The sequence below is a fragment of the Ostrea edulis genome, chromosome 4, assembly GCF_947568905.1.
Source record: "Ostrea edulis chromosome 4, xbOstEdul1.1, whole genome shotgun sequence".
Lineage (NCBI taxonomy): Eukaryota > Metazoa > Mollusca > Bivalvia > Ostreida > Ostreidae > Ostrea > Ostrea edulis.
The window spans coordinates 1,636,668-1,651,254 of NC_079167.1; the positions used below are offsets into that span (position 1 = coordinate 1,636,668).

Consider the following 14,587-nt stretch of genomic DNA (forward strand, 5'->3'; position numbering starts at 1 on the left):
AATGTAAATATAAAGAATTCATTTTTGAAAATAAATGAGGATATGAACAGCTTGCTTAAATGAAATTTACATCTTATAAAATATTTTCCTATTAGATATTTCCATGGTTGTTCACGAAAAATGTTTTCTGGAATGGTTGACAGGTAAATGACATTGACCTGACAAAATTGAACCACACACAAGCAGTGGGACACTTGAGAAATGCTCGGGATCTGGTCAGGATCTGTGTCTACCGTTCACCTCAAGCCACTTCTGACCCCAGCCCAAGAATAGCTGATCTCCCAATGGAAAGGAAAGCTGAACCAATTAGAAAAGAGGAATTCCAGGAGAGTGAAGAGGAGGAAGGAGAAACCATGAACAGTGGATATGAGCCGGACTCCATGGAGTCAACCACTGACCTCACCAGTGTTACTCAGGTTAGTAGCTTCAACTTAGACTGTTTTAGTCATTTTTTAAAAATATGGTACATGTACAAAAAGTATACATCTGCTGTAAAATAGTTGTTGGGAGAGTATATCGGATTAATGTCTGTCACTCATTCTTATGCCCCCTTTGGAAAAGAGAGGGCATATTGTTTTTCACCTACCAGTCAGTCTGTAGACCAAGTCTTGTCCACTCAATATCTTCAGAACCATTTGCTTGACAGACATCAAACTTAGTACACAGGTACATCTTAAGCAGTAGATGACCCCTATTAATTTTGAGGTCACATGATCAAAGGCCAATCCACTCTGGACATGGGAGATATTGTCTGCAATATCTTGAGAACCTTTGCTCGATTGACACCAAACCTGGTACACTGGTACATCCTGAGGGGTAGATAACTCCACCCCTATTGATTTTGGGGTCACAAGGTCAAGGGTCAAACTGGACATAATAAGATATCTGCTCATAATCTTGAGACCCCTTTCCTTGACAGACATCAAATTTGGTACACTGAGTCTAAGAAGTAGATGATCCCTATTGTTTTGGGGGTCACTAGTTCATGACTCAAATTACTCATTGTCTAAGAAATATTTACACTCTTTTTGTGCCTAGGATTTATGAAGATATGGTGAGAGACTATCAATTGAATGACACATGTGTATAACTTTTTCTATTTTGCATCACTTGAGAGGGGGGTATACATGTTTCTGAAACTTTTTCTTGTTAGGTCTTTAAATACAGGGTTAAGGCCAGTATTTAGGTCTAATCTCTTTTAATCTAATCTCAAGTGAAACACGGACCAAATTTAACATTTTGGTATGGTTCTTCTCCTGGTCCGGATGCTGCGCCTGACTTTCATTATATGCTTCAATGATTATGTGTAAGTGGTTAGGTCCCATCTGATTAGATGTGTGTCGTGTAATTTAGATTTCATTAAGGACATGAGATTGAGGATTACAAGATGATGAATTTAAAAAATAATTTTGCAATGTGTGTATTGTAGAATTTCAACACTGTATGAAAGTATAGTTAGGAAGAATATGGTGTTCAAATACTGTATACCCAGTCGTTGGTGTGCCCTCTAGTTTTCACAATAGTGTAATTGTGTCTTACAGCCTGACATGATAAGCCTGGAGCTGGATCGTTCCTGTCCTGGAGGACTGGGATTCAGTCTAGTCACTGCAGAAAAAGACAACCAGACTGGTGTGTTTGTTCGATCCATACGACCCAACAGTCAGGCAGATCGGGATGGTCGACTGCAGGTCATGGACAGAATTGTGCAGGTAAACAGAAAAGTCAAAAGTTATCAAATGATCAGGAATTTTGATGTTCTCGGATTGGTCCTGATCGTTTTTATGTTGTGTGCCTTTGAGTGAATTCACTTCAATATAACTCTCAAATTGGGAGGTTTATTTGCAAAATTGCAATTTGATTGGTCGATAGAAATGTCAGCTTATATATGGTTCATTCAGAGAGGGGGTATGATGGGACCACAGTAGGGGATCAAAGTTTTACATGCAAATATATAGGGAGAAAATCTTTAAAAATCTTCTTATCAAGAACCACTGGGCCAGGAAAGTACAAATTTAAACGAAAGTTTTCTGACATAGTGCAGATTCAAATTTGTTAAAATCATGACCCCCCAGGGATAGGATGGGGCCACAATATGGGGATCAAAGTTTTACATACAAATATATAGGGAAAATCTTTAAAAATCTTCTTTCCATGAATCATTGGGCTAGAAAAGTTTACATTTACATGGAGTCTTCCTGACATAGTGCAGATTCAAGTTTGTTAAAATCGGGGGGCATAATAGGGGATCAAAGTTTTATATACAAATATATAGAGAAAATCTTTAAAAATCTTCTTTCCATGAATCACTGGGCTAGAAAAGTTTACATTTACATGGAGTCTTCCTGATATAGTGCAGATTCAAGTTTGTAAAAACCATGGCCCCTGGCGGTAGGTTGGGGCCACAATAGGGATAAAGGTTTTTCATGCGAATATATAGGGAAAATCTTTTAATATGGGACAGGGTGAATCAGGTGAGCGATGTGGCCCATGGGCCTCGTGTTTACTGTCTTTCCCAGCTCTCATAGTGTAATCTTTTGCAGATAAATGGAGAATCAACGGTTGGACTTACTCACACGAAGGCAGCCCAGCTGATAAAAGCTTCTCCACAAAGAGTCACTCTGACTGTGTCAAGGTGTGCAGATTATTACTTGCATGTACTTCCAATTTGGAAAAAAAAAACTTTAGCATACCATTTGCATTACAGTTTACATTTTTTTTTTGAAAACCCTTTTCTGTGAAACCACAAAGTAATTTTAAATCATTTGTCACATATTGTATAGGAGATTAATTTCATGGGTTATAAATTTCATGGTTTTTTAGCTCACCTAAGCTGAAAGTTCAAGTGAGCTTTTTTGAATCACCTGTTGTCCATCGTCCATCTCTCTATCCATCAGCTTTTCACATTTTTTACTTCTCCAGAATCGCTGAGCCAATTTAAACCAAACTTAGCAAATAGCATCCATGGGTGAAGGGCTTTCGAGTTTGTTCGCATGAAGGGCCATGCCCCCTTCAAAGGGGAGATAATCACAAAAATAGGGTGAATCTCTCGGCCAGAAGAGCTGATTTACATGAACACCTCCTGACATAGTGCAGATTCAAGTTTGTTAAAACCATGACCCCTGGGGGTAGGTTGGGACCACAATAGGGGATCAAAGTTTTACATGTCAATATATAGGAAAAATCTTTCCAAATCTTCTTAATAACCACTGCGCCAGGGAAGTGCAAATTTACATAAAGGCTTTCTGACATAGTGCAGATTCATGGTTGTTAAAATCATGGCTCCCGGGGTTAGAATTGGGCCACAATAGGGGATCAAAGTTTTAAATCAGGGATGTGATTTTTATATGCTCGTCATTGGATGGAATGTATGTTATGGCACTGTCCATGCATCTGTCTGGCTCTCCATCCGTCCAGGGTCATGTTTTCCAGACTTTTTTCCGTAACGGATGCATGTACAACTTTGAAAATTTGGTCACTATTTCTCCCTCAAGAATTGTAGGAGTGAGTTTGCATTTCATCTGGATTGGTCCATCTTTGACCTACTGTAGGGCTGTAAGTTGGTCAAACAGTTTTCTGGACTTTTTTTCGTTTACAGATATTGCCCTGAAATCCTTGACTTACTTTTGGGCTAAAAATAGGTCAAACAGTTTTGCAACCTTTTTTTATTATGGATACACGGGGCTCGAAATTAACATATGCCCGTCAGTCTGTGACTGGTTAAAAGTCTGGCGGGCGGACTGACATTTGTTTTAGTCATTCCGATGGGACTGGTTAATTTTCTAAAGCATCATTTTGGAAAATATAGTTATGAAATTTTATACATACATTTGACATGCTTCGATCTGTATATATCAGACAAATCTGATCGTAAATATAAATCCCACATTTAAGTGTTACAACATTGTCTGAGGCATATTGAGTTAAATATCATGTTAATAACATTAACGAAATATGTTTAATTATTTCTGAAAAACTCTTTTGGACTGGTAAATTTTTCGGGGGGGGGGGGGGGGGGGGGGGGGGCTGTTACACACATGTGAATACACGTGGAGGCTGCTTGTGTTTTGATTGATCAAACACCGATAGTTGGATCAAACTGTATAATAAAGGAGTGATTAAAAGATCAATACAGTTAAATTGTTACTGACTTTTAAGTAGTTAGAAAAGGGGAAGAAATACATGACAATTAAAAATTAATGAAATTCAGTATGTAATTATGCGTACCTACATTTGTAGTAAAATCCCGATATTTTCAGGTAGCCTCGGTGAACTAAAAAATAATGATACCTCTTTTTGATAAAAATTATTCATGGTTTCTTGAAATTGCGGATTTGTCTAGACCTTGAATATAGCGAATATTTTCACCGCGATTTATTTTTCCCTTATACAGTAATCATAAAATTTAAAATTAGTTCCCTCTTTTTTCAAATGATAAACTCTGTTTACGTAGTAGAACCTTGTAATTACATTTTGAAAAAAAAATATTTAAAACACAGTTCATCGTCAGTTTTTCATCATTCTGCACAAGCCTTTGATTACAAAATCAATTCAGGTAAGGGTTCAGATTCACTGGGCATCTTAAGCTTTTGTTACTGTGATACATATAAATACAGATTATTGTCTCTGTAGGTTTTCATCCAGACAACTTGAAACTATGACCCCACCCATTCTGCTCAACTATTCAGATGATGAAGATGAAGAAGACAATGATTATATGGATGAAGACAATGATGATGCTGATCATCTAACAGCCAGCATGAAGGAGGATGTGTATGACTCAGAAGACGATGACATGGATGCTCTTGTGACTGAGGCAGAAAAGTTGCTTCTGTCCTCAGGGTCACTGGACCTGAGTGAAAGGCCATTAAATGAGGGTAAGATGAAGACACCAGGGGTATCTTACAAACAATGGCTGTCAGAAGAAAGGTCCATGTCTGATGAGAACACTGACCTGTCAGAGTATGAAACACAAGATACAGAGGAACTTCAACAGGGACTGAAGGCTAGGCTGGAGGTGAAGAAGGAAAGCATGAAGAACCAAACCTTTACCATAGACACCATACAGAGAAAGCTAAATGTGCAGGTACCAAGTGACATCACAGCCAAGTGGCTGGACAGTCTGCCAATGATTGTGATGTCAGATGATGTGAGAGACTGTGTGCCAGCCCTGATTAGTAAACTACAGAACACTCTGGACCAGAGGAACCATCAGGAAGAATACAAGGTACAGTGAGGCCGGAGGGCTGCATAGGATTTCAAATAACTGGAATTTTTATGTACTGCTATATAAAGTATTAGACCTATATTAAAGTATTGTTTGTTTCCTCCCTTTCCAACCCACCATTTTTATCTATGGATAGGTAGGTAGGAACAGGTGGGCCTGCCCCCCCCCCCCCCCCCCCCCCCCCAAGCCCTCTTTTGTTTTGACAATGACCATTACTTGTTATTTTGGAATACAAAAAAAGATATATCGGGTGTCTGCCTGCCCCCACCCCACCTCCCTTTTATGACAGTAGTAGTGAATGAGATGAAAGTAAGCTTGAAAGTTATGAATGAAAACTATTTAGCAAAGTATGAACATTGATAGTTAAAAGACTGCCTCCCCCCACAATGTAAGGAAATGAAGTTTAGTGAAAAAGATTTGTTTGAAGTAGTCATGGTACAACAAGAACACCCCTACCCCTACGATTTAAGAGAAAAAAAATTATAAGGCAGCTGTTGTAAAAGATTTCACACCCACACTCGCACCCAAACCCCTCATGAATTAGGATTTTGAAGATTTGGTTAACCACTGTCGGCAATCTGATTAAAATAAGATCTTTGATCCGCTCCGTTATTGTTATGTTATGTTATTGTTATGTTATGTTATTGTTATGTTATTGTTATGTTATTGTTATGTTATGTTATTGTTATGTTATTGTTATGTTATTGTTATGTTATTGTTATGTTATTGTTATGTTATGTTATTGTTATGTTATGTTGCAACACAAAGCGACATAACAATCACGGAGCAGATCAAAGATCTTGTTTTAATCAGATTGCCGCTGTTGTTTTATTTTTATTTTTTGGCCTGTCGAGTTTTTGAGAAGCCAACTACCAATTTCCAATTTTTCTTCTGGCTTCCCCCACCCCACTGTGAAAAACAATGATATGTGCCTGCACTATCTTATTTGTTTGGGTTAAAAATGCCTAACATTAACCTTCAATGAGCAAATTACTTTTTGTGAGTTGAATGATATTTGAGTCAACTTTCAAGAAAAAATATTATGGAAAGATTTTATTTCACACCCTAAAATGAAAGGAAAAAAATGTGAAAGGAAATGAGTTTATGTTAGAACATTTTTTAATGGTGAGAAATTGAAACAAACATTTTAATTTAGATCTTATGACCATATTTTGTGTATACTTGTATTTATTTTTCACAAGTATAAGATTTCTAGATTGTCTTAAGACCGACAGTGTTCTATTTTTTTGCCAGGAACTAAGGCAAGTGAAATCCACTGATGAATGCACTGTTGCCAAACTCCCAGAGAATAAACCTCTGAACAGATTCAGGAACATTCTACCTTGTGAGTTGTCTGTATAAGGTCTTTTCTCGCTTTCTTTTTTCTTTTTCTTTTGAAAATGTTCATTATGCATTAAATTTTTAGCTTATCTGAGCTATAAGCTCAAGTGAACTTTTCTGATCATCTTATTACATCTTTTTTCGCGTTGCGTTATAACGCCTTTCTATTTTTTTTATTGTTGGTATGTTGAACGTCATTTCCGCTTTCTATGCTGTTCGTGGGAATCATCTGGTTATAGACAACCTTTGTGCAAAGTGTGATCTTCTAAAGTAATCCCCCAACAAAAATCCCCAGCTACTCCACTAAAAATCTTGACTTTGGTTTAGGGTCATGACACATGGTTTGATCAGACTGTTTTAAGGACTTAAATTGGCTCCATGAACAAGAGGCCCATGGACCACATCGCTCACCTGAGTCACCTTGGCCCATATTTAAAGACTTTCCCTATATATTCGCATGTAAAACTTTGATCCCTATTTGTTCTTCATGGACCCTGAGGTTAGGGCAGAGCTAAAATTTTATGTAATACATGAATATAGGGCGAAATTTTTTTAGAATCTTTTCCAGAACAGCAGCTAGGCCATGTTAGTTATATTGATATTAAAGCATCACCTTGTTAAATGGATATGACTTAAGTTCAGCCATGTCATAACCTCATGGGGCGTGGTTAGGGTCATGGCATGGAGTCAACATTTTTCATGGGATTAAAGATGGTAAGAATTTTTTTCAAATGTTCAGAAGAAGAACAGCAGAGCCAAGGTGAATTAGTTGAGCATTGTGGCCTCTTGTTTTCTGATCAAAGAAAGCCTTCATTCTTTAATGTTACAATTCATGTTCGTTCTTAAAAGCAGACTTTTGAGGTGCAACAATATTTATTTTATTTTCAAAAAACTTTTGCAGACGACTTTAACCGAGTAGAGCTTTCTGGTCATCATAGCTACATCAATGCCAGCCACATTTTGATGAATGTTGGGGAGATGGAAGCTCACTATATTGCAGCACAGGGTCCACTTCCTGAAACATCACAGGATTTCTGGCAAATGATCTGGGAACAAAATGTCTCGGTGATTGCCATGCTGACTTTGGATGTGGAAAACGGGAAAGTCAAGTGTCATCAGTATTGGCCAGATTCAGTGGATGCACCGCTGTCTGTGTGTGATGGGTACGTGAGAAAACAATGATTACATTAACGGAATATTTAATTAATGTATGTGAAGGTTCACAAGACTTTAGTTAAAGATGAAGTTGTTTAGTTATTCAAATTATACTTGAATTGTTGAAGAGATTCATTATGATTTTAGGCCTATAATGCTAACATGTCATTTTCAACTTGAATTGTTGAAGAGATTCATTATGATTTTAGGCCTATAATGCTAACATGTCATTTTCAACTTGAATTGTTGAAGAGATTCATTATGATTTTAGGCCTATAATGCTAACATGTCATTTTCAACTTGAATTGTTGAAGAGATTCATTATGATTTTAGGCCTATAATGCTAACATGTCATTTTCAACTTGAATTGTTGAAGAGATTCATTATGATTTTAGGCCTATAATGCTAACATGTCATTTGTTGAAGAGATTCATTATGATTTTAGGCCTATAATGCTAACATGTCATTTTCAACTTGAATTGTTGAAGAGATTCATTATGATTTTAGGCCTATAATGCTAACATGTCATTTTCAAGTTGAATTGTTGAAGAGATTCATTATGATTTTAGGCCTATAATGCTAACATGCATGTCATTTTCAACTTGAATTGTTGAAGAGATTCATTATGATTTTAGGCCTATAATGCTAACATGCATGTCATTTTCAACTTGAATTGTTGAAGAGATTCATTATGATTTTAGGCCTATAATGCTAACATGCATGTCATTTTCAACTTGAATTGTTGAAGAGATTCATTATGATTTTAGGCCTATAATGCTAACATGTCATTTTCAACTTGAATTGTTGAAGAGATTCATTATGATTTTAGGCCTATAATGCTAACATGTCATTTTCAACTTGAATTGTTGAAGAGATTCATTATGATTTTAGGCCTATAATGCTAACATGTCATTTTCAAGTTGAATTGTTGAAGAGATTCATTATGATTTTAGGCCTATAATGCTAACATGTCATTTTCAAGTTGAATTGTTGAAGAGATTCATTATGATTTTAGGCCTATAATGCTAACATGTCATTTGTTGAAGAGATTCATTATGATTGTAGGCCTATAATGCTAACATGTCATTTTCAACTTGAATTGTTGAAGAGATTCATTATGATTTTAGGCCTATAATGCTAACATGTCATTTTCAACTTGAATTGTTGAAGAGATTCATTATGATTTTAGGCCTATAATGCTAACATGCATGTCATTTTCAACTTGAATTGTTGAAGAGATTCATTATGATTTTAGGCCTATAATGCTAACATGTCATTTTCAACTTGAATTGTTGAAGAGATTCATTATGATTTTAGGCCTATAATTCTAACATGTCATTTTCAACTTGAATTGTTGAAGAGATTCATTATGATTTTAGGCCTATAATGCTAACATGTCATTTGTTGAAGAGATTCATTATGATTGTAGGCCTATAATGCTAACATGTCATTTTCAACTTGAATTGTTGAAGAGATTCATTATGATTTTAGGCCTATAATGCTAACATGTCATTTTCAACTTGAATTGTTGAAGAGATTCATTATGATTTTAGGCCTATAATGCTAACATGCATGTCATTTTCAACTTGAATTGTTGAAGAGATTCATTATGATTTTAGGCCTATAATGCTAACATGCATGTCATTTTCAACTTGAATTGTTGAAGAGATTCATTATGATTTTAGGCCTATAATGCTAACATGTCATTTTCAACTTGAATTGTTGAAGAGATTCATTATGATTTTAGGCCTATAATGCTAACATGTCATTTTCAACTTGAATTGTTGAAGAGATTCATTATGATTTTAGGCCTATAATGCTAACATGTCATTTTCAACTTGAATTGTTGAAGAGATTCATTATGATTTTAGGCCTATAATGCTAACATGTCATTTTCAACTTGAATTGTTGAAGAGATTCATTATGATTTTAGGCCTATAATGCTAACATGTCATTTTCAAGTTGAATTGTTGAAGAGATTCATTATGATTTTAGGCCTATAATGCTAGCATGTCATTTTCAAGTTGAATTGTTGAAGAGATTCATTATGATTTTAGGCCTATAATGCTAACATGTCATTTTCAACTTGAATTGTTGAAGAGATTCATTATGATTGTAGGCCTATAATGCTAACATGTCATTTTCAACTTGAATTGTTGAAGAGATTCATTATGATTTTAGGCCTATAATGCTAACATGTCATTTTCAACTTGAATTGTTGAAGAGATTCATTATGATTTTAGGCCTATAATGCTAACATGTCATTTTCAACTTGAATTGTTGAAGAGATTCATTATGATTGTAGGCCTATAATGCTAACATGTCATTTTCAACTTGAATTGTTGAAGAGATTCATTATGATTGTAGGCCTATAATGCTAACATGTCATTTTCAACTTGAATTGTTGAAGAGATTCATTATGATTTTAGGCCTATAATGCTAACATGTCATTTTCAACTTGAATTGTTGAAGAGATTCATTATGATTGTAGGCCTATAATGCTAACATGTCATTTTCAACTTGAATTGTTGAAGAGATTCATTATGATTTTAGGCCTATAATGCTAACATTGATTTCTGCATTACATATATCATGTTCCAATTTGACAAAATGAGACAAAATTTTGTTAAAAGATATTTTCAGGCATTCAGTTGCTTTTAGAATGTGAATAAGAAAAGTAAGAAATTGAAAAAATACTTTTTTTAAATGTGCCGAAATGATTGTGAATTTAAGAAAATTAATGTGAACAATTCCTCAATGAATGAATCATGAAGAAAGAAACTATTGTAGCTATATGATTGATGACTGTCATAATACCAAATCAACTTCGTTGGAGGTACATGGCCATTTTTTTTTTTTTATCAAGTGATATGAAACATCTTTGAGATAAATAAGGGGAATGAAATTGTTAATTTCATGGTCACTGCACCCCTGAGGCCTTAGGGACCTTGAAAAATTATGCAATCCTTAAAAATCTTCTCCAGTATAGAACATACTGTTATGATGAGTATAACAAAATTGTGAAATCCATGGCCCCAGGGTCTGCAGCCAATGGGAGAAGAGGAGATATAGATCATGATATCTTAAATCATAAAAATCTTCATTTGTACCCTTGCACAGCTTGAGGAAAAACTATATGCTTGGTTATGAAGAGCATGGGGCTCTCTACCAAAGCATGGGGGGGGGGGGGGGGGCAATAGGTATATACATGTACAGGTAGTGAATTTAAAGATTTGTGAAACATTGTGTGAATTGTTATAAAATGCAGGTAGCTGTCTACCAAAATTGTGAAATTTGATCCCTATACCAATGTACCAGGGGTTCAGGCTTAAAGGTGGGACCCAAATGGGCATGTAGTGAAAATGTATTTAATCATTTAAAATCTTTTTGTGTGCATTGTGCATAATTATAAAAAGCATTACAACTAGCTATCTACCAAAATTTTAAAATTCCATACTCCTGGGTTTTAGGCTTTTGGGAGAACAATGCAAAATGTAAAAGTGACACAAACGATTTGCAGGTTGGAAATATATCCCAATTGGGATTTCGGTATATTTTTATAAATTTCATTATACAGTATATGAGTAAACCTGAATTCAAATCAAAAATTGCCTATCATTTCCAATGTAAATAAATCTAAGTCGACATGTCAAAACAGACCTAAATGTACTGACCTTATTATGCAACACTACTGTGTAAGGCGAACCATACTACATCTGCTTTGGATCTCCATGTCCATGCACTGTTTATTGACTGTGAGTCTTGTAAAAAATGAAAGAAGCCTATTCTAAAACTTCTCCATATGTTTTAGATTATACAAGTTGAGTTTACTAAGGGTGCAATACCTGGAGCATTTTGACATCAGAGAAATAATGATTGAAAATGTGGCCACAGGGACAGGTCGCGTATTGTACCATTTTATGTTCACTAACTGGCCAGACCAGACAGCACCCAATACAATTCCTCTCCTCCAGGTAAGGAAGTCTATTGTTTTGTGTTGCTTATTTCTACCTAATATATAGAATTGATATCACAGTATGTTAGGACAATCACGTCGTCAATATAATAGTACATAATATGAAAAGTATTCTAATATATAGAATTCATATCACAGTATGTTAGGACAATCATGTCGTTAATATAATGGTACGTAATATGAAAAGTATTCTAATATATAGAATTGATATCGTAGTATGTTAGGACAATCATGTCGTCAATATAATAGTACGTAATATGAAAAGTATTCTAATATATAGAATTGATATCGTAGTATGTTAGGACAATCATGTCGTCAATATAATAGTACGTAATATGAAAAGTATTCTAATATCAAGAATTGATATCGTAGTATGTTAGGACAATCATGTCGTCAATATAATAGTACGTAATATGAAAAGTATTCTAATATATAGAATTGATATCACAGTATGTTAGGACAATCATGTCGTCAATATAATAGTACGTAATATGAAAAGTATTCTAATATCAAGAATTGATATCGTAGTATGTTAGGACAATCATGTCGTCAATATAATAGTACGTAATATGAAAAGTATTCTAATATATAGAATTGATATCACAGTATGTTAGGACAATCATGTCGTCAATATAATAGTACGTAATATGAAAAGTATTCTAATATCAAGAATTGATATCGTAGTATGTTAGGACAATCATGTCGTCAATATAATAGTACGTAATATGAAAAGTATTCTAATATATAGAATTGATATCGTAGTATGTTAGGACAATCATGTCGTCAATATAATAGTACGTAATATGAAAAGTATTCTGCAGTAAAAAAAAAAAAAATTCACAGACAATACATTTTGACATTCAATTGCAGATTACAAATTCATTATCAATATAATCCAACTTGACATTGAGACTTGTACTTTGAATATATAACTAAGTCCATCATATTTTTTTTACAGTACCTGCAGTTGATACACGCCCATCATACAACAGGGCCCATTTCGGTTCACTGTAGTGCTGGAATCGGAAGAACTGGCGCTCTGATAACCATAGACCTTGCCCTGGCTCAGATTGAGAAAAAAGGACGGGTATGTGTAAACAGTAAAAGCAGGTTATTAAAACTATCAAGAACAGAGTAAACAAATCTTAGAAAAAGAATATGTTGAGTAGTTTTATTGATTGATGCACATTGTTTAGATTGTGTGTTTTTATTTTTATACCCCCCCCCCCCCCCCCCCCCCCCCCCGCAACAAGTTGTGGGGGGGGGGTATACTGGAATCGGGTTGTCCGTCTGTCTGTCCGTCCGTCCGTCTGTAGACGCAATGGTTTCCGGACTCTAAAGCATTATCCTTTCCACCTACCGTCACCATATCATATATATGGACTACCCATGGAATGAAGATGTTCCCTATCGATTTTGGGGTCAAAAGGTCAAAGGTCAAGCGCACTGGACATCGAAGTAGCAATATGGTTTCCGGGCTCTAAAGCGTTATACTTTCCACCTACAGTCACCATATCTTACATATGGACTACCCATGGGATGAAGATGTTCCCTATTGATTTTGGGGTCAAAAGGTCAAAGGTCACGCGCACTGGACATCGAAGTAGCAATATGGTTCGGTTTGTCATGCCATTTGTTTTTTACACTCAGAAAAGAGGTAGTTTATACCTATTACTAACACCCTTTGGGAGATTGGGGTAAGCGGGGAGTATTCTTAGTGAGCATTGCTCACAGTACCTCTTGTTTTTGAAAGGAGCTTTTAAAACTTTTTTTTTTTTCTTTTAGTGTGATATTTTTGAAATTGTAACGGAACTACGCAAACAACGATATGGCATGATACAGGTTAAGGTGAGATTAATGATATTTTATGAATGTCTCCCATTCACCCAGAAGGAAACCTATTCTGACTTATTTTCAGCTTAATCTTGTCCTTGTTATACAAGTTTTACTATTTCACCAAGGATTCTGGTATTTGGTATGTAGATGCAATATCTCAGATTCAAAACTTGGTTGAAGGGAAAATTTCAAAGATTCTATATTGAAATATTAACATTTTAAAACTATTTGAACATCCACTCTAACTACTTGTAATCAATTTCATAACATTAGTGATGGTAATGTTGGATTCAATCTGAACATAAGATGGAAAAGAAAATTTAAAAGATTCGATGGAATTAATTTATTCAAACATTTCAAACTGTTTGAATTTTTATCATGACGGCTTTTAATTGATTGGATAACAATATCATATCAGTATGTATGGTTCCAAACACATGACTGAGGAGAAAATTTCAAAGTTCGAATGGAATTTAAGCTTTTTAGCTCATCTGAGCTGTAAGTTTGATCGCCTGTTGTCCGTTGTCTGTCCATCTGTCTGTAAACTTTTTACATTTTCGACTTCTCCAGAACCACTTGGCCAATTCCAATCAAACTTGGCAAAAAGCATCCTTGGGTGAAAGGCTTTCAAGTTTGTTCAAATGAAGGGCCATGTCCTCTTCAAAAGGGAAATAATCACAAAAATAGGGTGGAGTCACTTAAAAATCTTCTTCTCAAAAACCACTTGGCCAGAAGAGCTGAAATTTACATGAAAGCTGCCTGACATAATTTTGTTAAAACCATGACCCCCGGGGGTAAGGTGGGAACACAATAGGGGATCACAGTTTTACATACAAAGGTATAGGGAAAATCTTCTCAAGAACCATTGGGCCAGGAAAGTACAAATTTACGTGAAAGATCAAGAACCATTGGGCCAGGAAAGTACAAATTTACATGAAAGCTTCCTGACATAGTGCAGATTCAAGTTTGTTAAAATCATGACCCCCGGGAGTAGGATGGGGCCACAATAGGGGATTGAAGTTTTACATACAAATATATAGGGAAAATCTTTAAAA

General features: G+C 35.3%; 1 protein-coding gene across 3 annotated transcripts in view; it reads left to right on the top strand.

Moving 5' to 3' along the window:
- LOC125669906 (tyrosine-protein phosphatase non-receptor type 13-like) overlaps nt 1-14,587 on the top strand; it is a 108,561-nt gene that overhangs the window by 90,779 nt on the left and 3,195 nt on the right. For all 3 annotated transcript variants that reach the window (XM_056161574.1, XM_056161575.1, XM_056161576.1), the window contains 9 exons: nt 144-416; nt 1,542-1,709; nt 2,541-2,632; nt 4,630-5,224; nt 6,479-6,569; nt 7,467-7,728; nt 11,532-11,694; nt 12,655-12,783; nt 13,482-13,544. In XM_056161574.1, the coding sequence (XP_056017549.1) occupies nt 144-416; nt 1,542-1,709; nt 2,541-2,632; nt 4,630-5,224; nt 6,479-6,569; nt 7,467-7,728; nt 11,532-11,694; nt 12,655-12,783; nt 13,482-13,544 (1,836 nt within the window). The remainder of the gene's footprint in view (nt 1-143; nt 417-1,541; nt 1,710-2,540; nt 2,633-4,629; nt 5,225-6,478; nt 6,570-7,466; nt 7,729-11,531; nt 11,695-12,654; nt 12,784-13,481; nt 13,545-14,587) is intronic.